This window comes from Anolis sagrei, chromosome 1 (genome assembly GCF_037176765.1).
Source record: "Anolis sagrei isolate rAnoSag1 chromosome 1, rAnoSag1.mat, whole genome shotgun sequence".
Classification (NCBI taxonomy): Eukaryota; Metazoa; Chordata; class Lepidosauria; order Squamata; family Dactyloidae; genus Anolis; species Anolis sagrei.
In genome coordinates this window covers 219,657,897-219,681,995 of record NC_090021.1, presented here as the reverse complement: position 1 = coordinate 219,681,995, position 24,099 = coordinate 219,657,897, and the positions used below count along the sequence as shown (strand labels likewise).

Sequence of the window (24,099 nt, the reverse complement as noted above, 5' to 3'; positions counted from 1 at the left end):
GACAGATGTGTTCATGAGTGAGAAAAAGGTGTGTGTGGGGGGGTGTCATATACTGTATTTACTAGGGCTGGGCGGTTTCGTTCGTTAATTTCGTAATTCGTTATTAATTCGTTATTTTTTTATAACGAAGCGATATTGAACCATTGAGGAGCAACTAAAAAACGAAACGAATTTTTCCAATTCATTTCGTAATTGTTTCGAAATCGTTTTGAAATCGTTTCGAAATTGTTTTGTTATTATTTCCGCATGTCTGGTGCAAGTTTTAGGGTTGCTGTTTGTTTTATCAGTGAAAAAAATATATAATTATTACACCAACAGTCAACACCAGAGGGAGAGGTTTTTTTTAGCGTATTGCGCGATTGCGCCCGCCATTAACGAATCGATTCGTAATTGTTTCGTAATTTTTTCGTAATTGTTTCATAATTTCCGAAATTTCGTAAATTTTGAACTTTTTTAAAGGAAAATTTCGGAATTCTTTTAAAAATCGAAACGCAAAACCCCCCTAAAAACGAATCGAGTTTAGAAACAAATTTTTCCGTGGTTGCCCAGCCCTAGTATTTACCCAAATCTAATGTTAACCTTTTTTGGATAAATTATCTTCCCAAAATTAGGGTGCACATTCGATTTGCTTAATATGGTAATCTTAGTGCTGAGCCAAAGAAAAAAGGGAAGCTACCTAGCTACTTCAAGAGCACTGGAGCTCCTATTCGAGGGACACTATCTCTAATGTAATTGCCATGATTCAGTACTATGCCATCCTGGGATTTGTAGCTTGGTGAGGCATCAGCATTCTTTGGTAGCCCCCATGATCCCAAACTACAGCCCTGATGACCATGTAGCATTGAGCCAGGGAAGTTAAAATGAATTCATTCCACAGCACAGGTGCACCCCAAGGTTTTTCTTTCAATTGCTAAAAGCATTGGTGTGCTAACATTTTTTATTTTAAAGAAGGAATTATAAGCATGCAACCCTGTAATACACACCTTTTTAGGCCAAATGAAAAAGAGTGTACTTTTTGCCATTGTGCATTACATTTGCCAGAAAAGACTTATTTGGTTTCAGGGTTTTGAAAATTGAGGTGTGCGCATTAGACCAGGGTAAATACAGCAGTTCAGACACCTCTTCAAAACATAGTGCTGCATTAAAGGTTTCTAATCTTGCTACAGTTTATGTTGTATTAATATCTACGGAAACCCTAAGAATGACACAAACCTGAGATAGATGGGCAGAGGCGGCCCTAGGTAATTTTCACCGGTAAGCAAACAGTATTTTGCCCCCCCCCCCCCCCTCCCAACCAATCACTGATATATATTTTCTGTTCGTTGTGGGAGTTCTGTGTGCCATTCTTGGTTCAATTCCATCATTGGTGGAGTTCAGAATGCCCTTTGATTGTAGGTGAACTATACATCCCAGTAACTACAACTCCCAAATGTCAAGGTCTATTTTCCCCCAAGAGAGCCTCAAGAGCGCCCCTGGGCAAAATCAACAATACTGCGAATGCTTACTTTGCATAATGGGTTGAGCCACCCCTGTAGATGGGTAAACATTGGGGAAGTGGGGGCAGGTGGCCCAGCAGTGAGGAAGAGCAAAAGGCAGCTCAGCAATAATGGGAGGACAAAAGACAGCTTGGGCAGCTCAATACTAATGCATAGAGGTGAAGAGGGCCTACTGCCAATGCCATCTGGGTGAGAAGGCCTCAGACAGTATATATATAGAAACAAAATGACTCACCAAGCACATTGGTTCTCATTTGCCACTCTCCCATCTGTCCATTTAAGGACATGTGAGAGCTGCCCATGTGTTTTGTAACCTTCTTTTTGGAGGTGTGGAACATAAATGCAGATAAGGGAAATCTACCTTCCCAAGAATGTTACAAGATTGGTTCAGATTTATTAGACTGATGTCTATTGGTATTGAGCATCTCAGAGCCATAGCCAATTTGATTTCTTGGTCTTAATAACGTCAAGATACAAATGAAGAAATAGACCCCACAAGAATATGCAGAATGATGTATGATGACAAAAGCTAACTCAGAACTCTTTTGCAATCTAATTTGTGAGGGAAATAGCCATCTTTTAAGTCATAACCTGTTATTTGTTATGTTGAGAAGAATGTGAATTAGTTGTCTGAACATTTGAAGTTAGCATCTTGGAAAGTGGGTGGAAAGTAGTCTGAGAACAATGTTGGGTACATTTGCAGAACAGTGTAGCACAAAAAGAGCATCGGAGTAGAGAGGTGGGTGTTGATGTGACAAATTCACTGATCACAGTTCTGTGTCTCTGAATGATGCTTCCAACTGCCCCACAGCAGCATTTCTAACCATTATAAACACTGTAAAGCAAACCGAAAACTTCCTGTGTAGTACTCCTGTCTTTCTCTTTCAAGGCATTAAAATAGTGTAATATGTTCTGGCAGAGAATTCATTCCTGTCTTTCAGCACAGGAACATGAACAGTTTATTTATAGCTCTTCCACCCACATGCTGCCTGAAATTTGCTCTACAAGGAACCACTTCAGCATCAAAATGTGTGATTCCCTTTCCCCACTGACAGTTTTAGATATTCCCCATTTCCTGTGACATAGCTATAAAAATGGATAATGACTAGGGCCCCCACCCCATTGGAGTTGGGGAAGCAGTATGTTTTTGGCATGTTTGAATGTTTTCAATAAAATAGTTGCTGATATTAAGTACTGAAATAACAGATTATGAATTCATCAAAAGGAATGATGCTGGGCCAGTTTCTATATCAATAGTAAGAATGATTGAAGTAACTGAGGCTGTGCATGATATTGGATGTCCATAGTGGTAATACAATGAGTTTTTAAGGAACATTATTTTGACTATGATTGGGTGTGTGTGCAGAAACCAGTATTTACTGCACATATGCCAGGATTTTATGTACAGAAAACATTTCTATGCAGAAAACAAGTTTCCTGTGCAAGCTATTTTCTGTGATTAAAAAACTCGCATTCATTTTTATGCAGATTGGATTTTAAATTGTGAATATTCTCAGACATCTAGGATTTTTCTTTTGGAGATTTCCCAATACTTCAATAACTATCTGACCTTTTAAAATATTCTTTCCATTCATGGATCTGACACAAGTTGTTCATTATTATACACCCAAATGTTTATGAACACACAGACACATCCATGGTGCTTGGCCAATAGGCAGAGGAATTGTTAAATATTTGAGATGATGAAATAGAAAATCACAGTTGCTCATGCAAAAAAGACAACTAAATATTTTTAAAGAGGGGAAAAGATCTTGTAAAATAGCAGTCATAACAGGATGACAGAAGCGACCAACTTGTAATCCTTTTAGCAATTTGTAGAATTCAGGAGGTTTAATATCAGGAGCATCTTCCTGATGATATGAGTTGTGTGACAGTAGAAGTATTTCTGGCTCTTGCAGTGTAAATATCTTGATGTCGTCTTCAGTGAAGGCCCAAAGAGAGTCCAGACAATAATCTGAATGGGATGTTATGACTCAGTATTTTCTGTAACAGATAGGATGTTGGATTAGATGGCATAAGAGAGTTCTCCAGCCCTTTCATACCATGGCGTAGATATAGGGTAGTTTGTAGGGCTGGGCGGTTTCGTTTCGTTAATTCATAATTCGTTAATAATTCGTTAATTTTTTCAATTACAAAACGATAACGAACCATTCTGGAGCAATTATTTAAAAAAACGAATTTTCAAAAACGTTTTGTAAATGCTTCGTATTTCGATATTGTATTCGTTTCGTTATTGGTTTGAGGTCGTTTCGTTATTATTTCCGCATGTCTGGGCCAGTTTTATGGTTTAATTAGTGAAAAAAATTTATAATATCACACCAACAGTCAACAACAGAGGGAGAGGGAAGCTTCAGAAGGTTTTGGAGGTTTTTTAGCGTATTTCGCGGTCGCGTCCGCCATTAACGAATCGATTCGTTATTGTTTCGGAAATCGATTCGTTAATTTTTTACCATTTACGAAATTTCGTAAATATCGAACTTTTTAAAAGGAAAATTTTGTAATTATTTTAAATATCGAAACAAAAAAATCCCCCAAATACAAATCGATTTTAGAAACAATTTTTTCCGTTGTTACCCAGGCCTAGTAGTTTGTATAAAGTCAGTAAAACCAGCTCTTAAAATTAAGATATTTAAACTAATCATAGATGAGTTTATCTGGGAATATGTCGCAATAAACTCTGTGGAGTTTATTTCTCAGTAGGCATGTATAGAAATCATCAATAAATGAATGAACCAGAAAGCAGAAACCTTGCAGATTTGATTTCCAACTTATCAAATCAACCAGCATGCTGACTTTAAGAGGTTTTTCAGCTTGATGTTTACTCTAAAGAAGATGATTTAAGAGTTATGATTGCTGCTGAACTTAATTTTCCTAATTAATTTACATGTGCGAAGAAAAAGGATGTTGATAGCTTTACAAGGTTGCATTTCCCTTCAAGGAGTAAAGAGGTTACGCATTATTTTTCTTTTAAAGGTCTTGGGTGATATTATAGAAGAAATGCATTTCTAACCACTGTGCCATAGGAAGAGGAGAGAGTGTAAGCAAAGTATAATTAGAAGATGATTTGTAAATAGCTCCTGGGTTACTTCCTAGACTTTCTTTGCAAATCCAGTTCTTTCACATTTTGAGAAAAGTTGTCATGGAGAGAAGGGTACATTGAAGTTGGAGGATTCTGCATAGACTTTCAGTGTTGTAATTCATCATAGTAGGCTACACTTGCATGTATTGTATATAAATACAGGGGTGAGCGTAGCTTCTCCTTTGTGTTACATGAGTGTTTTTCCACCCTTTGATTATTCCATAATCCCTGGATCACCCACTGATCCAGGCCTCACAAAGGGTGAATTGCCCACATTCTTTAAAATAGTTTGTTGTCCGTCCCCCATTGTTTAACATAGAAAACTACTTTTTTTTCAAAATCAGAAGTGGACCTCTGTCACTTCTGAGTTTTCAAGGGCCAGTTTGTGAGTTTTCCCATTTCAGTTGCTCACTCCTGCTGTAAAGCATATGCAACATTCCTGCTAGCCAGATATAATATCCATGGAGAATTTCATCATGGATATAATAATGTCTGAAATGGCTCTGAATTTAAAGCATAGTAAAGGCAAAGCAAACCTCTTCTGAACAAATCTTGCCAAGAAAACCCTGTAACAGATTTGTCTTAGGGTCACCATAAGTCAGAAATTTTTTTCTTCTAAAGGAATGGGTTAAATACTGACATTTCTTATGAGTTTAAAATGATAAACCTAGGGTTGGAAATGTCCAGAATCAATGGAGTGAGTACTGGCTAATAATTTCCATTAAAATGAGCAGGAGTCCTCCTGGCAGTGGTGCAATTATTTTTTAACTGTGTATTTGTCAGATAGTTTTTGTGATGTGGCTATTTTCTCATTTTGCAATTGGAGCTTCTACTGACACTCTAACAGTGGCTGTCCATTCTGCTGTTGGAGAGGGAAGGATCAGTTATATCTGGTGTAACAGTGGCAGTATGAAATGTCAGCCACTTGACAATGTTAGAAAGGTTACAGAAGTTAAAGCCATAAGCTGTAGTAGAAAATATCTATTGTTAGTGGCTAGCTTTTTAATACCCAAAGACAGAAAGAAAAGGCATGCTAATACAAGATGGGTTATTTTAATTCTATTTGGGATTTAAATCATTTATAGTGGAAAAGGCACCATATCTCACTGGCAGAGCACACCCACGGCATGTGGAATGTCTCTGGCATTTGAAGTTAAAAGAATTGGATAGCAGGTGCTGTGCAGGACGCCGGCTTGAGACAGTGAAAGAGCTGCTGCCAATCACAGTAAACAGCAGTGAAGTAAAAGAGAAAATAGCCTGATGTGGTATGAGGCATCTTTCCAAGTGATACTCTACAGTGAACATGCTAGATCACATTATTCTAATCCATTCTTTCCTTTTCTTTCTTTCTTTCCTTCCTTCCTTCCTTCCTTCCTTCCTTCCTTCCTTCCTTCTTTCCTTCTTTCCTTCCTTCCTTCCTTCCTTCCTTCCTTTCTTTCTCTTCTTCTTCCTCCTCCTTCTCTTACTTCAGTGTTTCTCAACCGTCCCAATGCCGTGACCCCTTAATACAGTTCCTCTTGTTATGGCTACCTCCAACTATAACATTTTAGTTGTTATTTCATAATTGTAATTTTGCTATTGCCATGCTTCGTAATGTAAATATCTGATATGCAGGATGTATTTTCATTCACTGGACCAAATTTGGCACAAATACCCAATACATCCAAATTTGAATACTGGTAAGGTCTTTGGGGGGGGGGGGTGATTTTGTCATTTGGGAGTTGTAGTTGCTGGGATTTATAGTTCACCTACAATCAGAAGCATTCTGAACTCCACCAATGATGAAATTGAACCAAACGTGGCACACAGAACTCCCATGACCCAGAGAAAATACTGGAAGGGTTTTATGGGCATTGGCCTTGAGTTTGGGGGCTGTAGTTAACCTACATCCAGAGAGCAGTGTGGACTCAAACAATGATGGATCTAGACCAAACTTGGCACAAATACTTGGTATACCCAAATGTGAACACTGATGGAGTTTGGGAGAAATAGACCTTGACATTTAGGAGTTGTAATTGCTGGGATTTATGGTTCACCTACAACCAAAGAGCATTCTGAACTTCATCAACAATGGAATTGAACCAAACTTGGCACACAGAACTCCCATGACCAACAGAAAATACTGGAAGGGTTCGGTGAACACTGACCTTGAGTTTGGGAGTTGTAATTCACCTACATCCAGAGAACACTGTGGACTCAAACAATGATAGATCTGGCCCAAATGTGAACACTGGTGGAAAGTTTGGGGAAAATAGACCTTGACTTTTGGAGTTGTAATTGCTGGGATTTATAGTTCACCTACAATCAAAGAACATTCTGAACCCCACCAACAGAACTGGACCAAACTTCTCACACAGAACCCCCATGACCGACAGAAAGTACTTGTGTTTTCTAATGGTCTTTGGTGACCCCTTTGACACCCCCTCGCAACCCCCACCACAGCGGTCCCGACCTCCAGGTTGAGAAATGCTGTCTTACTTATTATAATAGCCTATATCTGATCCATATCTGAAGAAATTCTCATCCATTCATAAAGTTGACTTCTTCTATTCTGTGCTTTAAAATCTTTTTCGACTTATGGCAATCCTAAGATGAATCTGTCATTGGGTTTTCTGGGCATGATCTGTTCAGAGGGCCTTTTGCCTTTGCCTCACTCTAAAACTGACTACCATGGTGGCATGCTCCACTTTGCCCTCCCTTTAAGCACGGGTCTTGCTGGCTCTCATTACATGATGCACAGGTATTTCCAGCAAGGCTCCAAGTTTAAGGTGAAGGTGAAGTGGAGCATGCTGCCATGGCAGCAACATAGGAGACTTCCCATGTTCTACTGGGAATGATTTGAGGAAGCCGGGCAGTTGACGTTCCCCCCTGTGGGATGGTGACTTGGGTAAGTTGGGTGATGCAGGGCATGGGGCAATGGGTTGCTCACCCCCACCTCCCAATGTATGTTGCTGGAATTGCCATGATGTATGCCGATTCCAGCACCTTTTGGGATGAGGTTCTCAGAGAGTGTATTTTGCCCAAGGTCACCCAATGGGTTTCCATGGCTGAATTGAGTATTCAAACTGTGGTCTCCAGAGGCATAGTCCAGTACTCAGTCCATGACTCTCTGAATTGATTTTGCTCTTGTTAACATAATAGGCAAAACTACTTTCATTTCTACAAATGAAGCACCTGAAGCATGGTATTAAAATACCTTATTATTTTGGAAGCAAAATTTACCCCTGGCATTTAAATCCTTTGTTTTACTTGAGTGATATATTTCTGCTGCATCTAAGAACAAACAGTTTTAAAAAAATGTTTAAAATTGCTATGTCACAGACAAGTTAGAAAATGTAGTAATTTATGTTTTCATAAGATGTCTTAGTACCATCTAGTAGAAAAGGGGGGAGTGTGCTTTACCATACAGAATCAGGCCGGGTGACATCGAGAATTGCACAAAATCACATAAAAGGATGAGTTTGGTCTAAATGTCCTACTTATTCTGTTAGCCACCCATTATAGGCTGAAAGGTGGCTTATGAATAATGGAAATAACTGCCCATTGAGACATGGTTTCCCAAGAGGGAAAACGCTTCTTTACTGTTGAAAATAACTATTCTGAACAAATGTCTGGTTTGCGAAAATATCAGACCCACCTGGAATTGCCAGATATGGAATCTCGGACTTTATTCACTTGTTTTGTCACTGAGCTGCCACTTTTCTTTAAGTCTAAGCTTTGACCTGTTGCCAAGTTTTATAGTCTTGTGCCAAATTCATGCAGATCTTGAGCGGGAGTCTCATCTTGCCCTTCTGGAAGTTTGAAGTTTTTCGTTTTTGAAGTTTGTTGACTCTTTGCCATAAATTTTCTAATTAAACAAAGACACAGATTTACATTTCTCCATAGAGTCTAATCTTATTTCTGTTGCCAGCTGAGTCATTTGCAGGATCTCTCCTTTATCCCTTTGTAATTTTTCCAGAATTTAGAAAGTATTGCAGAAAATCAAATATCATATTTTCAGAAATATTCTAAATGCCAATAAGAAGATTAGGTTGTTTGGAGTTCATCGATTAGAGTTCTTTAATGGCAGGAAAAGCCAAATGATATATTCTTTAGATATTTATTTTTCCCCTTATTAATAGGCCTTTATTGAATCCATTTGTTGTGACAAATGGATTCTCTCTTCCCTTCTCCCCCTATTTCAAACTTTGGCTTTAAATGCAAGAAGAGGAGAATTTTCTTTTAATTATATTGGAATTGAGAAGCAGTGTTGGCCATTATGCAGGATTAGCATTTAATAGGTCTCCTTTATGCTGTTTTTCTTTCTGTTGCTTTTATTGTTTTCTCATTATTATCATATCTGAAACTCCTATCTTTCTGAAAGTGTGAGATTTCTGCATTAAGTGTGAGGATTCTGCACATGTGATGTTAGATTAATAAGTGGAGCCCCCTTTTTTCCTTTTAATTTTTCCTTAAAAGGGAAAGTGTTATGTCATGGAGTGACCATGCAGTTAGAGCAGTGGTTCTCAACCTGTGGGCCGCAGACCACCAGTGGGCCACGAGGACGAAAATCTGGTCTGCGAGCCTTCTTTCTCTTTATTTATTTATTTATTTATTTATTTTCCACTCCTTTCGTGCTGCCTGCTACTCCTTCCCTGTCACTTATCATGGCATATATTCTGTTTCAGAAACTAGAGCTGACGTGGTGTATCCAATGCAATTTTCTGAATCGGCATCCCAAACCACATCTAAAGTTGACCAAAAACCGATTCGTAACCCTTTTGGTAGTAATGTTGGAGAGTGGGCCCTGGCCAAAGTGGGCCCTGATCAGTTGGTCTCTAGTCAAAGTGATCCCTGGTCAAATGGTCTCTGGTAAAAAAAAAAAAAGGTTGGGAACCACAGAACTAGAGGAAAACCCTCATTGTTGAAAAAAAAAACTGCTCTTTCTTCCTATGTATGTACTATTTTCCCTGAACTCCTTGGAGGCTTTCAGACTTCAGTTCAGGGACTAAAGTTAAATGGCAGAACTACACTGACCATTTAATTAAGGACAAAAGTAGATCAAACCTACAGCTGATAAAATGACAAGCCCAGGAAACAGGTCAAGGCATGAGCAGTGCTTATATGCACCAGAGAGTTCGGTTTTGATATGTTTGTAGGATCTGCAATGTCTGCAAGTTCATGGTCATAAAGGATTCAGCCCCCCCCCCCCCCCAATTTCCCCTTCTGCAGTGTGCATGTACAGAGCACCAGAGCATCCATACTTACTTCGGAGTATCCTATGATTTTGCTTATCTTGTTTGAAGCCTTCTATTTGTGTTCCTGAGCGCATTAGTGCAGTGCAGTACAAAATCGTGTTTTTGAACTGTTTTCAATTCACATTAAGTTGTCAGTGTAGATGCGCCCAATTTTCCTTTCAGTTTAGAATTTGGGCCACTTGCGAAGCTCTTTTCCCCTCCTTCCTCTAAAAGCGCCCACAGTTCCTCTAATTCAAAGAAAGAGCTTGGGAGTCTCTTTCCCTCCAACAGTGGGCACTTCCCTGTGTCATCCCATTGTCAGGAATCTGCAAGACAGTGGGAAGTACTGAAGCCTTTGAGCGACCTTATTGAAGGACTGAACCTTTCTCTAAACAGGAGGCAGCTTCTTCCAGTAGGTCCCTTTAGGGCCCACTGGGGAATCACAAGGCTTTTTAGCCAAAGCAAAGCTTTCCCAGAATTGTTCTTTTAGGGCTCACTTGGGGACTGTGCTGCTGCTAGGGATGGCTGATGGAGGCTGTGGAATTTCTCCAGGCACATCTCTTTAGGATCTGCCTGGAGATTTGATCGTCTCAATGTTAAACTAATTAAACATTATCGTAGTGTTGGTGGTACTACCAAAATCTGGGGGTGGGGAAGAGAACACGGATAGCCCTTTACATGCAAAAACCAAAACTATATAGATAGTTTTGGCTCTGCTGTGCATTTAACAATTGTGTACTGGAAGCACCCTCTGCTGGTTATGGCCAGAAGAGAAATTATGTGTCCTGAATTCTGCAAATATGAGCAGTGTATTTTATGAAGTGTGTCCTCTGAAATTCAGAGAGGAGAAAAGGAGGTATATACATTTATCTTTCCAGCTAGCATCTCACATAATCATTCTTGTAAAATTATAGGTGAGTGAAAGTCGATGGCATAATTGGAAAGGAACAGACATCGGGACACATCAATAATTTCCTTGATCGGAGTGGCTAATAAGCATTTTGTAACAATGATGTGGTAAAACTTATACTGCCATAAGAAGGCTCAGAGGCAAATTCTATTTTGGCAAACAATGTAAATCCCCCCCCCCCCCCCGAATTAGAAATACTTATAATTACTGTTAACTTTATTTATATATTGGCTTTTCCTCAAAACTAGAATAGCTTACAAATTCAAACAAAATGCCATTCAAACATGCCAGTGATCAGCATTAAAATCAAGTTAAACTACTGACAACATTTAAAAATAATTTACTGAACAATTCTTACCAGTTTCCAATAATCTGGCCTCTCTTTCAACTTCTTCTTGCTTGAATTGTATTATAACTGAAGATATACAACTTTCACAGGAAAGAAATAGGGGCAAATACTAAAATTTTCAGTAATAGCACAGTAAGCTAGAATATTTTTCAGTCATCCCTGTTTGTACAAGGAATGATTGTCTTGAGAAAACAGTAAAAAAAAAAAATCAAATGGACATCCTTCTAGCTGCTAGTATTCTTAAAGAGAAGAAAATACATGGGAAGCCTTATCTCCGAAATATCTAATGTATGCTAAAACAGTTTCCATTAGCAGACCTTGACTAGATTCTCTTCTCCTCTGATATGGGGGCCAACAGCTGGCATTCATGACATCTGTGCTGAGAATTGGGGCATTCTAGAAAAATATGTTTTTTCAGGTTATCAGGTATTTTGGTATTTGGGCATCTTATGTACCTTGGAGGTAGGAACACTGCACATGTTATGTTTTCCACCAGAGAAGATATTTGTGATGGAATATGGTTCATTTTAGAATATAGTCAATCATCACAACTTCAGAAAAAAATATCTCTTCTAAACTTTGTAATGCAGTGGATTCAGGTTCTCAATTGTATTCAAAATGTAGTTAAAGATTCCCTTTATGGGAAAGAATATATGTGTCTTCTCCTATATGTATGTTCACATATGCTTAAGATCATGGCTGGAGAATTTGGAGAATCATGAAAACCCACTGGACGATCCTGTCCAAGTCACACTTTTGCATCCCCCAGGCAGGTAGCCGGGGGGGGGGGGGTTGAGTGGCTTCAGCCCCCCCCTCCCCGAAATTCTCATGGTGGTTTGCGAAAAGACCTTACTGGTGCATTATTTAAACTGTTATGTTTATTCATATCATGATCTGATCACCATACTCAATATATCCCATATGCATGGGGGTATTGGGGTAATGATACAAAAGGTTTGCTAGGGTAGACCTTCTTTCACTCAGACTCAGCCCCCCCCCCCCGAAAAAACTCAGCCCCCCCCCCCCCGAATCGAAATCCTGGCTACAGGCCTGGCATCCCCAGAAAATCAGTCTAAGGACGCATAACTTTGAAACTACTTGGAGACACAGAACAAAGCTAGGAGCAAATCCTTGAAGACATTACTTTATTAAAGAATTCTTTTTGCTTCTTCATTAACAATAAAATCTCACAGTCACATTCACTTTTCCACTGAATTTATATTTTTATATACATCAGCTTTAAAAGTATTCTGGTTGACTTTAATATGATGTTGGCAATTGATATTGAACTAAAACAGTGGTTCCCAACCTGTGGGCCATGGCCCACTGGTGGTCTGCGAGACCTAAAATAAGGTCCACAGCTCTAGATTATTAAATACGGCTTTCTGTGGGTGAGCAGATGGCGACTACGGGATGGCATATGTTCTGTATCAGAAACTAGAACTGATGTGTTCTATCCAATGCAGTTTTCTGAATCAGCACCCTAAATAACCAAACCAAATCTAAAATTGACCAAAACTAATTTGTAACCTTTTTGGTACTACTGTTGGAGAGTGGTCCCTGGTCAAAGTGGTCCCTAGTCAAAAAAAAAAAGGTTGAGAAGCACTGAACTAAAATGAAGTACAGCATGAAGTTAATTGTTCCACCAATTAGAGCACATTTTATTGCCTGTTTTTGAATTTCAGCAGCAAATTGCAATGGCAGGTTTTTTTTTTTAAACTGAAATTGCATAAATTAGGGAGGTTGAGGTTCTGTAAAAATCTCTCTCTATGGTGTTTAGTCACAGGTTGAGAAACATTGATGTTCTACAAAGTAAGACAGCTCCTCAGACGTCAGAGTTTTAAAGGAGGAATTCTTGATGTTTATCCTAATGGTTGTTTTTGGGATGGAACACTTACAGTCCAGGTTCCTATTGCCTTTCTGCTCCTGTTTATCCGATATTTGGTGAGCTCTCTCTGTTCATGACTTCAAGTGTCTATTGACTTCTTGAAAAAGAGGTAACCATGTCAGTTGGAAAAAGCCAGTGGTCTCAGTAAAGGGGGAAAAACCCCAATATTTCTGGCTACATCTACTTGACTGATACAACATTTATTGTATGACAATTTCAGCTGAAGTTGTCTCTATGTATGCCAACATTTATACTGCATCTTTGAAAATAGACACTTTATAATAACAGAGGTATGTTTTTGCTAGCTTACATTTTCCTGTTTGGGTGATGTCTTTTCTACTAGACAGCTGGAGGTTAACTGATATGTTTTTAGAAGTAGAATCCTTTAAATCAACAGTCACTTTGTTTTCAATGGAATCAGTTACACTGGATAGGATGTTACTTGAAAAGGCTTTCGTCTCACCATGTTATAAGGTTTAGGGTCCTCAGCAGGCCACATTAAATGGCCAAATAACACTCTTACCCTGCCCTTAGCTACAGTGTGTTCTTTCCCTCCCACCTCAGATTTATTTAAATATTTTGTCTTGGTTGAGATCTGTGTGAATTGAGTCACTGTGCATCCAAGGAAGGCGTTCTTTTTTATTGGGACTTGCATATAAGGGAAACATACTGCTAATGTCTCTTCCAGGTGACAAAGGGGTGGGTTGTTGTTTCTGTTTTAAAACCCAGCAATTCAAAGCAGGAGAGAATGCTTCTGGATCTTCGCCATACAGTACAGAAAACTCACAGCAGCCCAGTGATTCCAGCCATGAAATCACTGCCTTCAACATTTCTGTTATAAAACATTGAGTGATCATCAAGAAATCCATGTTATGTATGACTGAAATAACAGATGACAACCATTCACCAGTGGCAGTTTATCAGTAAACAGTGAAAATCATTTTCCTATGGCTTTCATTGGGTTTGGCTCAGAAAAAGCATTGAATCTTTCTGCAGCTAGACTCCGCAGGCTATGGAGTCCATAAGATGTTGTGCTGTTAATATCTATGGACATTCAGATCATTTTTTAAAAACCATAGAAGATCATTAGATTTTTCTTTTCTTTTCTGCCTAGGTGCTGGACTGGATTGAAAACCATGGGGAGGCCTTTCTTAGTAAACACACTGGGGTCGGAAAATCCCTTCATAGGGCAAGAGCTCTTCAGAAAAGACATGATGATTTTGAAGAAGTCGCACAGGTAAGAGGGTGAAAGATGGGAGCAACTTGTATTGACAGACAAATGATGTGAAATAAAATATACTTGTAGATATGGGGGTGAGAATCGATTTAAGCTCATGCATCTTAGAAAAGAGCTTGAGGTGACCTGAGGAATTAATGCTAGGTGAAGCAAAACTGTCATTCTGACTTTAAGGGAGTTGGGTTGTGGTGAAGTGGATGGGAGCTGAAGTCCAAAACTCGGAAGAACAGAGTTTGGGAAACACTGCCTTTGAATCTCTTAGTTATCACTTAGAATCCCATGAGGCTTGTCACCCTCCCAGCTACCATTATGCAGCTCTATTAGTCAACACAGAATATGCAATCATCTGAATGCTCTTTTGTTCTTTTTCTCATATCCCTAAGGAGACTGGCTTACAAGCTGAAAGATACCATCATGTCCCTTAATTTAGTTCTATTTTCCTTACTTATACTTTCTGTTTTAATGTCAGAATTAACTTATCTCTTTGTTGGCATTTATAGCAATAAGTAGACCCAAGCATGCCTCTCCTTAATTGATGCTTCCCATAACATACATTCTGAATTCCTCTGGGCTTATTTTTTAATTACTTAAGCATCCCTAAAACTCATCATCTGTCTATGGTCCACTGTCTCTTATTGGCTGCTTACTGTTGAACAAGAATAAGGTGAAGTCATCATTTGTTTTGATGTACAATGGGATGTGCAATTTTTGTGATCTCATGACTTGCAAGTGTTGTGATTCAGGTTGAAGCTTATATGTGTGCAAGCACAACTACACATCCCAGTTTTCATTTCCCCCATCTTGATATGGATTACTTTGTCCACACTGCTAGCAACAAAATGGAAGGGAAGCAAGCAAAGGAGTAGATATTGTTGGTGGTGGAATGGCTTCAGGGCTTCCATGGAGGGGTGGGAGGCACGCTTATAATGTTTGGAAAACTGATGGTCTCTAGTCTCTACAAAACTGTAAAATGAATTTTACTGCTTCCTTTGGCTTCTCTGGATGTCCATTTGGTAGCAAATGGATGGTAATAATCTCCTATTCACTTCCAAGCATATTACAGATGGACATTTAACCAAATGCATAAAAGTGTGTTATCGTTGGTTTATCACTGGATAATTGTACAGTACATACAATGTGCAAATTTCACAGTTTATTCTTTTGTTAAAGCATAGCCTGTATCCAGTATCCTCTCTCTCCAGCTTCAGCACTCAAAATTGGCTCTGAATATAGGTTTCCTCAGATTATCAAAGCTGGTTTTGTAGGTGAATGGGAAGATCTATGTGGAAGGGAGGATTGTAAGAAATAAAACAACAACAACAACAACAACAACAAGCCAGCGGCTTCCGTGAAATGACACCAGTGGCTGCTTGCAGTTGATGTTACGCATAAATTAAAATAAAAACAATTTAGCGAGACTAATTAGACAACCCATAAAGATATACTTCTTTTGTGGCTGTTCAATGGTTATGATCTATGTGGGGTGAAAGCGACTTCTAGAGAAAAGGGGAATATCGACCTATTGGGGGAGGGAGCCAACAGTGGTTTTGAAAAGGATATAAAGGTAAGTGAGTGCCAGTCAAGTTCATCCCCTCTTGCTAACGTACCACATGTTCACCACAATGAGGCTTCCTATGTCACTGTGCCAGTAACTGCAAACCTCATATAGCATCCTTTTCCAACGTTAACGTAAAGCTTTCCGTTTCAGTAATTTTTGAGGAAGCCATAAATAAAATGTCCCTGCAGCATGATAGTCTCATCAATTTCACACATTAGGCTATTAAGTAATGCTGTTATTACTCAGAGCACAGTGTAGTCTGAAGGTGGTAGCTGGTGCCAAATGAGAACAGAAGATACAGATGCTGGTAAATTGCTCAGTGGGAGAGCATTACGGGCTTTTTTCAAGAGTGTGTCTGTGTCTGTGTTTACTTCCTTGCAGCAAGGCTCTGTTCACTTCTGTGAATTACCTCCAGCTGTTCTCAAAGCCTCTTTCTGCAATGCACCTGCTCTTTGCTTGGGATAAACTGGGGCCTCCTGAGCATGTCTTAATCTGTAGAAGTGGGGGAGGAGAAAGAAATGGATCCGTGGATGACCTTGACAAGAGATTGATCTTTATTTATTTATTTATACAGACATGTAATCATATAATTTATTATCAGTATTTCTATCTTCCCTTATTAAAGTAAAACAATATTCAAGACAATTCTGTTTTTGCACTGGTGTGTGAACAATAATATTTAGTCCACAATTGTCTGTAATAAAATAAAAGTATATAGGAAATTATTGCCATATTTCTAGTGGAAACCGCAGAATGCACCTTCTGTTTTGATATAAATATTTTGAAAATTACCTTTCATTTTATTTGGAAAGAAAGACAGAAAGAACAGGCAGAAAGGAACAAATGTTAGGGCAACATTAATACTAATATTAATACTTTTTTGTGTTAGGAGTGACTTGAGAAACTTCAAGTCACTTCTGGTGTGAGAGAATTGGCCATCTGCAAGGATGTTGCCCAGGGAATGCCTGGATGTTTTGATGTTTTTACCATCCGTGTGAGAGGTTTATCTCATGTCCCCGCATGTGGAGCTGGAGCTGATAGAGGGAGCTCATCCCCACTCTCCCCGGATTCAAACCTGTGACCTGTCGGTCTTCAGTCTTGCTGGCACAAAGGTTTAACTCATTGTGCCACTGAGGGCTCCAATAATAATAATAATAATAATAAGAAGAAGAAGAAGAAGAAGAAGAAGAAGGATGGTTAACAACAAATATCGGCAAACTTTCAGTGCTGTAAAAAACTAGACCAGGTCAAATAAACCAACCCACCCACACCCAAAACATAACCACATCTACATCAAAAGTAATAACACATTATCATCATCATCATCATCATCATCATCATCATCATCATCTTACTTATTAATCACCCTCCATCCAAGATGCTCTAGGCGATTTACAAGATAAAATTGTAAAGGATAAAAATACATACATACAGATATTGATAAAATTAACGAAGATCAAAAGCTCTAGTAAAAAGCCAGGTCATTATCAAAAATTAAACAATTAACATAACAAATGTACAATTTCACAAGGAAGGAAAGGAGGGGGGAGGGAGAAAGAAACCTTCATATGTCAATGGTGTGGGTTGCTGTGAGTTTTCCAGGCTGTATCTTCATACAGCCTGGAAAACTCACAGCAACCCAATGATTCTGGTCATGAAAGCTTTCGACCTCACATTGTCAATGGTGTGTTTTGAGTTTAGTTTAACAAATTTTGAATGTAGTTCTTTCTCAAGATTAATATGAATAAAAGTGATGAGAAGAAACTATATTTCAGGACATTTGTGTAGTTCAATAATATACTATAGAAGTGGCAGTTTTCGCAAGCTTTAATTTCTCTTTTAAAACAATTTACTTTAAACTTCATAGGATCAGCGTGATTTACAACTATGTAAAACCAAGTACAAATTGCAAAGTATACATATTGCAAAGTTAAGAAGTGATAATGGAGAAAGATTTGGAACAAACCAGTTCAGTCACGGTGCAGGGCCTGTTTTAGGATCTACTCCACATGCCATGATAACAAAAAAGAGACTGTTTTTTGCTGCCCACAATGGTGTTGGAATTTTAGGTGGTCAAGATGTTGCTTTATAGCCCTCAGAATACAGAGGAGGAACCCCCCCAAAATGGTTGTGATTAAAGGGCAAAAGAAATTAACTCATATGCGTTTTGACTCCATATGGAGAGTAGATTTTGTAAAGGTAATTGAAGCAGGCAGTTGTCTCATTTTGATGGATGGTTTTGGACAAGTAGCTTGGAGACAGCCATTTCTTTTCAAGATCAGTACCCATTCTGTCTGATTACAGCTTCCAAGGGAGGGCTAAACAATTGAATGGTGAAACTATGAATGGTTAGTCAAAAGGGGTGTATTCCAGTATCTCTAAAAGAAGCAGTTTTAAAACCTCTGTTGTAGAAATCTTTCACAGAATCATAGAGAGAAAGATTTGAGAGGTTAGCTAGTCTAATACCTCATCGAACAGGAACAGAAAGCTAAAGCATTACCACGAGATGTGGAGCCGCGGTGGGACAATGGGTTAAACCCTTGTGCCAGGTGAACTGCTGAAGGTTGGCGGTTCAAATCTGTGAGGCGGAGTGAGCTCCCATCTGTCAGCTCCAGCTTCCCATGTGGGGAAATGAGAGAAGCCTCCCACAGTATGGTAACATATCTGGGCGTCTCCTGGGCAACATCTCTGCAAATGGCCAATTCTCTCACACCAGAAGAGACTTGCAGTTTCTCAAGTTGCTTCTGATATGATAAAAAAACAAAACAAAACATGAGATGGCCATCTAATGTCTGTCTAGAGCCCTCCTTGGGATATCTGGGAGGCTGGGAGATAAAGGGCCCTTAACATCTACTGGGATTTGGTCCCAGGGCCCCTCATGAATACGGATATCCATAGATGCTCAAGTCCCATATAAAATATAATGGTGTCACTGATAGAAAATGACAAAATCAAGGTTTACTTTTTATAGTTTTAAAAATATTTTCAATTGATAATTGAATTTGACATAGAATCTGTGGATACAGAGAGATGACTCTAAATATTATTAATAAAAAAGTTTCTACAAATCACAAGTCTTCTTTTTGGAGATACACATAAATATAGTTTTCTTTTGACACACAATCTGAGATGCCCAGGTCCAAAATGACATCACCCTCATCTTCATCATCTGATGCTGCTGCTGACAATGTTAGTATGGCAGCAATTAGTAAAGGAGTGTTGTGTGGTTTCCGGGCTATATGGCCGTGTTCTAGCAGTATTTTGTCCTGATGTTTCACCTGCATCTGTGGCTGGCATCTGTTGGAATCCAACCCCACATTGCCCAAGTCTGCAGTCCTCAATGAGGAACAATTAGTTAGCTTTAGAACAAGCTGAGGGAATCCCTCCCCCCGACTCTAGAATGTCAGTTGAAATGTACCTATTTGTGTGTGCCCCCCCTCTCTCCCCTCCCCTCCTGATTGATGGTGTAAAATGGATACTCTTCAAGTTGCATGCTTCTGCTTAAGACATCTGCTTTTTTCATCCTTGTACTCAGACCTCCCTCTACTCTGTTTGAAAAGATGTAGTGTTTGGAGGTTTTTCCTCTTGTTTTTGGAACTTAGAAGTTATGAAGTTAGAAGCTTAGACCCAATTCTTTTCTATCAAGGAATGTGGTTCCTATTTGTAAATAAACCTTTTGGGTAACTTTAAAGATAGATCTCTGCATCTTTGCCTGCTAAGCTCAAAAATTCTTTTGCAGCCACACAACACTTTGCCTTTCTACATGCTGTGAGCTGGCTGCTCAATTAAGTATCCTGTTTGTAGTTTTGGATGCACTGCTATTTTGGGAGGATCTCCCTAACAGCATCTTCAGAGGAGCTATATCTCAGATTCAACTTCAGATCCTCTGAAGATGCCAGCCACAGATGCAGGTGAAATGCCTGGAGACAATGCTGCTAGAACACGGCCATATAGCTTGGAAGCCACACAACACTCCAGTGATTCCAGCAGTGACAGCCTTTGACAATTGCTAAAGGCTTGCCTATCCCAAATTAGAAAAGCTACATACATTTACTAGGTGTAAACCATGCAATTTTGGAAACTGACCGTAAGTTTCTGTACATCAATGACAAGGGAGCTGTAGGAGGCAAGCATCCTCCTGTCTCTTCTGCTGTCTTCATGTTGGCAGATAGGAAAGACTGTGGCAAGGAAATAATTGGAACACAAGGGATTTCCTACTGCTGTGCTCAGCATCCTCCAAGTCTGCTTGTGCCAAGCAAGAGGAAACGAGAAATTCATTGTGTCTCCTTTCTACACATAGGGACACAAGCCAAACATAAGAAATCTAAAAAGTAATATCAATCCAAAACTAAGGGTCAAATGTTTGGATAAAGGAAGGGTTTTAAAAATAAAATAAAATCATTACTCAGATTTTCTAGTTTAAATATTTTGCTCCATTGATCCAGAATACAACTTATTGAACTGAAGTTAATTACCAGATTCCTCCACTGACTTCAGTAGCAGCTTGATTTGTGTCTTATCTTTCATTACTTTCTCCAGAATCTATTTACTCGTTTTAGGGGCTAAAGTGCAATTTTAAAATGCTATGTGGATCACTAGGAGTATCTGGTGGGAAACTAGCAATTTATCAAAGATTTAAGCTTGTGAAAATAGTACCCATTGCTTTAGCCAGCATGCTTACTAGTTTGAGTGTTGGGCTGTTGCTTTGGAGACCAGGGTTTGATGGAAACCCACTGGATGACTTTGGGCAAGTCATACTCTCTCAGACTTCCATAAAGGTAACTTCTGAGCAAATCTTGCCACTCACCTCCCCAAAACCATGATAGGGTTGCCATAGGTCAGAAATGACTTGAGGGCAAGCAACAACAGTAACAACTAGCATTGCAAAATGCAGAGATCAGATGTTGGGGTTGGGCGAATTTTAAAAATACGTATATATGTACCCACGAGATATTCTAAAGTCATACACAGCATTCTTACCATGAAAATAAATTGCCATAGTCTTTCTATGAAGTCACAATCTCATGTAACTTCATAGCTACTTCACTAATTTTCTAAAATAATTGAATGCAAATAAGAACATCTATTATTTGTGGTGGTTCACCAATACTGGTGAATTTGTTTTGCTTGGTTTGCTTACATGGAGATGGACTTGGTGGGTGGAAATCTTACAGGATCAAAAGTGAAGTTTATATGTTGGAGATGGGTGGGTTCTTGCTTCTACGAGTTCCCCTCAGGGTCAGTCCTTTCTCCCTCCACATTTTTCCTATGCCATATCCCCACCCCCAACTGCAAATTAGTGAAGCATTTGCTTAAGCTGGGGCTGGAGAAAAAACAAGACTCACTTATTTTTCTAAGTGTTTTGTTTTGATTGTTGAGAAAAGGAACATCAGAAGTTGGAAAGGTTGCGACTGACTTGGAGTTCTGATTCCCCTGGGGTTTGAATCTGAGCCAGGCTAGAACAAACTGTCATGACATCCCTACTTATAACTAAGTGTTCAAATTAAATAACCAAAGGAGCAAAGCAGATAAGACAACAGGAAATTGTTTCCTCAGGAAAACAGTAAAACATATTTGGTAGGGCATATGTCATCAGAGCAGTTTAAATAAGACAAAATGTCACAGTGCAGGCACTAATTATTTGGCATCGGATCGTTCAGTTACACATAAATACACACTACAACCCCTGTGGAGGGCTATCTTCCAAGACCCCCCCCCCCCCAACCATGAATGCATAAAACCATGGCAAACCCTATATTTTGACTATATGTGGACCAGAAACATGCCACAGAATCACACTGGAAGCCCTAGAGTGGTGGTCCACAAGCTGTGGTCTGTGGATCATGAGTGGTCCGCAAGAACTAAAATATGGTCCGTGGCTTCACTGTTACTACATTGTTGCAACAAGAGTTCTGGTCCTGTAGATGGCAGTCTTCTGCCATTACATAGACTTCTGGCTCTTCCAGACGTTGACCCAGTGGCCTCCTTTTAGATCAAGATCAGAAAAACATTGTTTGAATAGTAACAGGTAGCCACTGGCAAGGGGATAGGATTTCCTCTAAATACATCCATTCTTTGTCTAGACATCTTGTTAATTTTACTGCTGGCAGGTTAAAATCCTGTCTATTTCATGTTCCCAGAAACCGGCAAACTTTGCAATTTTGTTTCTTGCTTATGAAATGGATAATTGCATGAGGTCAATTACACAGATTCAGTTTTTATCACTTTAAAGTGTTTTTAAAAGCAAAATAAAAGTGGGTATGAAATTCAGGGGAAAATATACTTGGTCTTAAAGTATAAGATTGGTTTTCTATATTTATAAGGGACTGAGAATGAAATGAAATGTAACAAGTGCTGATGCAGACACAGCCTTACAGTTTTCATCTGTTGCCACTAATGTAGGGGGACAAAGGACAGAAATACATAGAAATTCAAGCAAGGATAATTTAACCTGTTCTGTAAATTTTGTATCAAATGTAATTAAAAATACGATCAAGAAAATAGAAAGATTGGCAAAACTTGCAAGTAAAAATGGGAGTTAGAATTTTAGATTCATGTTCATTTACGTACTCAAAGGCATCTTTTCCCAATAGATCTGTGGCCATCTTCAGTTATTAGAAAATAACATATAGATACTGTCATTATACTTTGTTTTGCTCTACAAACTATAACACTGATAGTTTTGATATATTGGAAACAATCAAACAAAACAATATACAAGTAGTCCCCAAGTTACGAACAAAACATAAATAGATTTTGAAAAAATTGGCTTGTTTTGGAAACAAGGATTAGTGATGAATCTTCGATAGAGACACTTTTTCCCCATGGTAAGTCTTCCAAGAGTGTATTTCCCTTTCTAGGGGTACATTTCTCTCCCTCCCTGTTGTCTCCTCCCTTTCTTAACTATTAGTCATTTGTAAGTTGGATGTTTGTAACTCAGGGACCACCTGTATACAACTATGTGTGCACGTTACAATCAATACATAGAAAAAAATACCCAGTAGGGATGCAATCTATTTGGGCTAAGAACAATTCTTCCTGATCACTGTGTTATTTGGCTTCTCAATTCCAAGATGAAGGGTCTTTCCCACCTTCCTCCATCTTCTTTCAGTAATAATTTAGAACCTGCTCCCACCAAATCCTCTTGCAGACCATTGTGTGACTTTTTAAGAATCTATGATGTCTAGAGTAAATTTTCATTGGACAGGCTTTTTGAATTAGCCATTGGGACTATGACTCTTCTTGACTCGTCACATAAATCCTGAGAATCAGGACGTCTTATTTTACTAACCTGCATCACCACTATTACCTAATGCCTATACACTGTGTGCACCTGTCGGCAGTTAATAATACAGCAAGGTGGTTTTCTTTGAAAATATGTATCCTATTCTCTTGGTTGATATGTGCATGCTCTTTCATCTGATTTCACGGACTGATGTGCATATGATGAGAATAGCAGAGAAGAACACCCACCAGGGAAATACAATGAAATTCCATCCTTTCTGCTTCTCTGTAAATTCTCTTACTCTTGAATTTAATCCCATGTGTCTTGCTGACCAAAAAGGGATAGAGCCTCCCATCTCTGGCTTCCTTAACCTCCCAAGGAGGATGTCAAATGTTTTGCCTGGGGATTGGTGTATACCTGCTTCCCCAGGGGCTGTAAAGGAGGGCCCAGCTGTGTCTGGAAATGTGCAATCCATCTTTAATCTTATGATGAATGGCTTTTTATTAGCCCATTGATCATTGTTACATGTTGATCGATTGTAGGCAATGGGGTGTAGAAAGAAGAAACTTTTTATTTCAGATGCTAAAGATTAACTTGTAAATATTATCCAAAGTTATATACCTGCAAAAAATAATCCATGGGGTAGTAATTTATTTTAAGTTACAAGAGAGGAGATTTCGATTGAACATTATAAGGAACTTCTTGTCATTGAGGATGATTCAGCAATTGAATTAAATGAATAGGAAGGTAGTGAGGTCTACCTTTCTGGACATCTTCAAAAAGAGGCTGGGCATCTGTGGATGCTTCAGTTGGAAACCCTGTACTGAACAAGGAGCTGGACTTGATGGTTCACAAGGCCCTTACAATTTGAATTTTTCTTGAATTCTATTAAGTGTTGGGATAGGTGGAGGAACTGATTGAGAAAGTGAGGGTTCCTTTTATGTATGAGACCAAACAATAACATTATGTTTCTGACATTGACTAGCCAAGTCCTGAGTCATGTTTCCAAGGCTATGTTTCAGCCTGAGCAGATAGGCACAAGTCACTCTGCTACAGGGAAAAAATTGGCACTCTTCTGCATCTTGGGAACTTGCACTCCTATCAACCTGGGAATCTCAGG

The 24,099-nt window shown here is 39.0% G+C and overlaps 1 protein-coding gene across 8 annotated transcripts in view; it reads left to right on the top strand.

The window, feature by feature from the left end:
• The window catches only part of KALRN (kalirin RhoGEF kinase), a 607,994-nt gene that overhangs the window by 353,836 nt on the left and 230,059 nt on the right, over nt 1-24,099 (top strand). For all 8 annotated transcript variants that reach the window (XM_067473328.1, XM_067473327.1, XM_060774943.2 and 5 more), the window contains exon 10: nt 14,074-14,196. In XM_067473328.1, the coding sequence (XP_067329429.1) occupies nt 14,074-14,196 (123 nt within the window). The remainder of the gene's footprint in view (nt 1-14,073; nt 14,197-24,099) is intronic.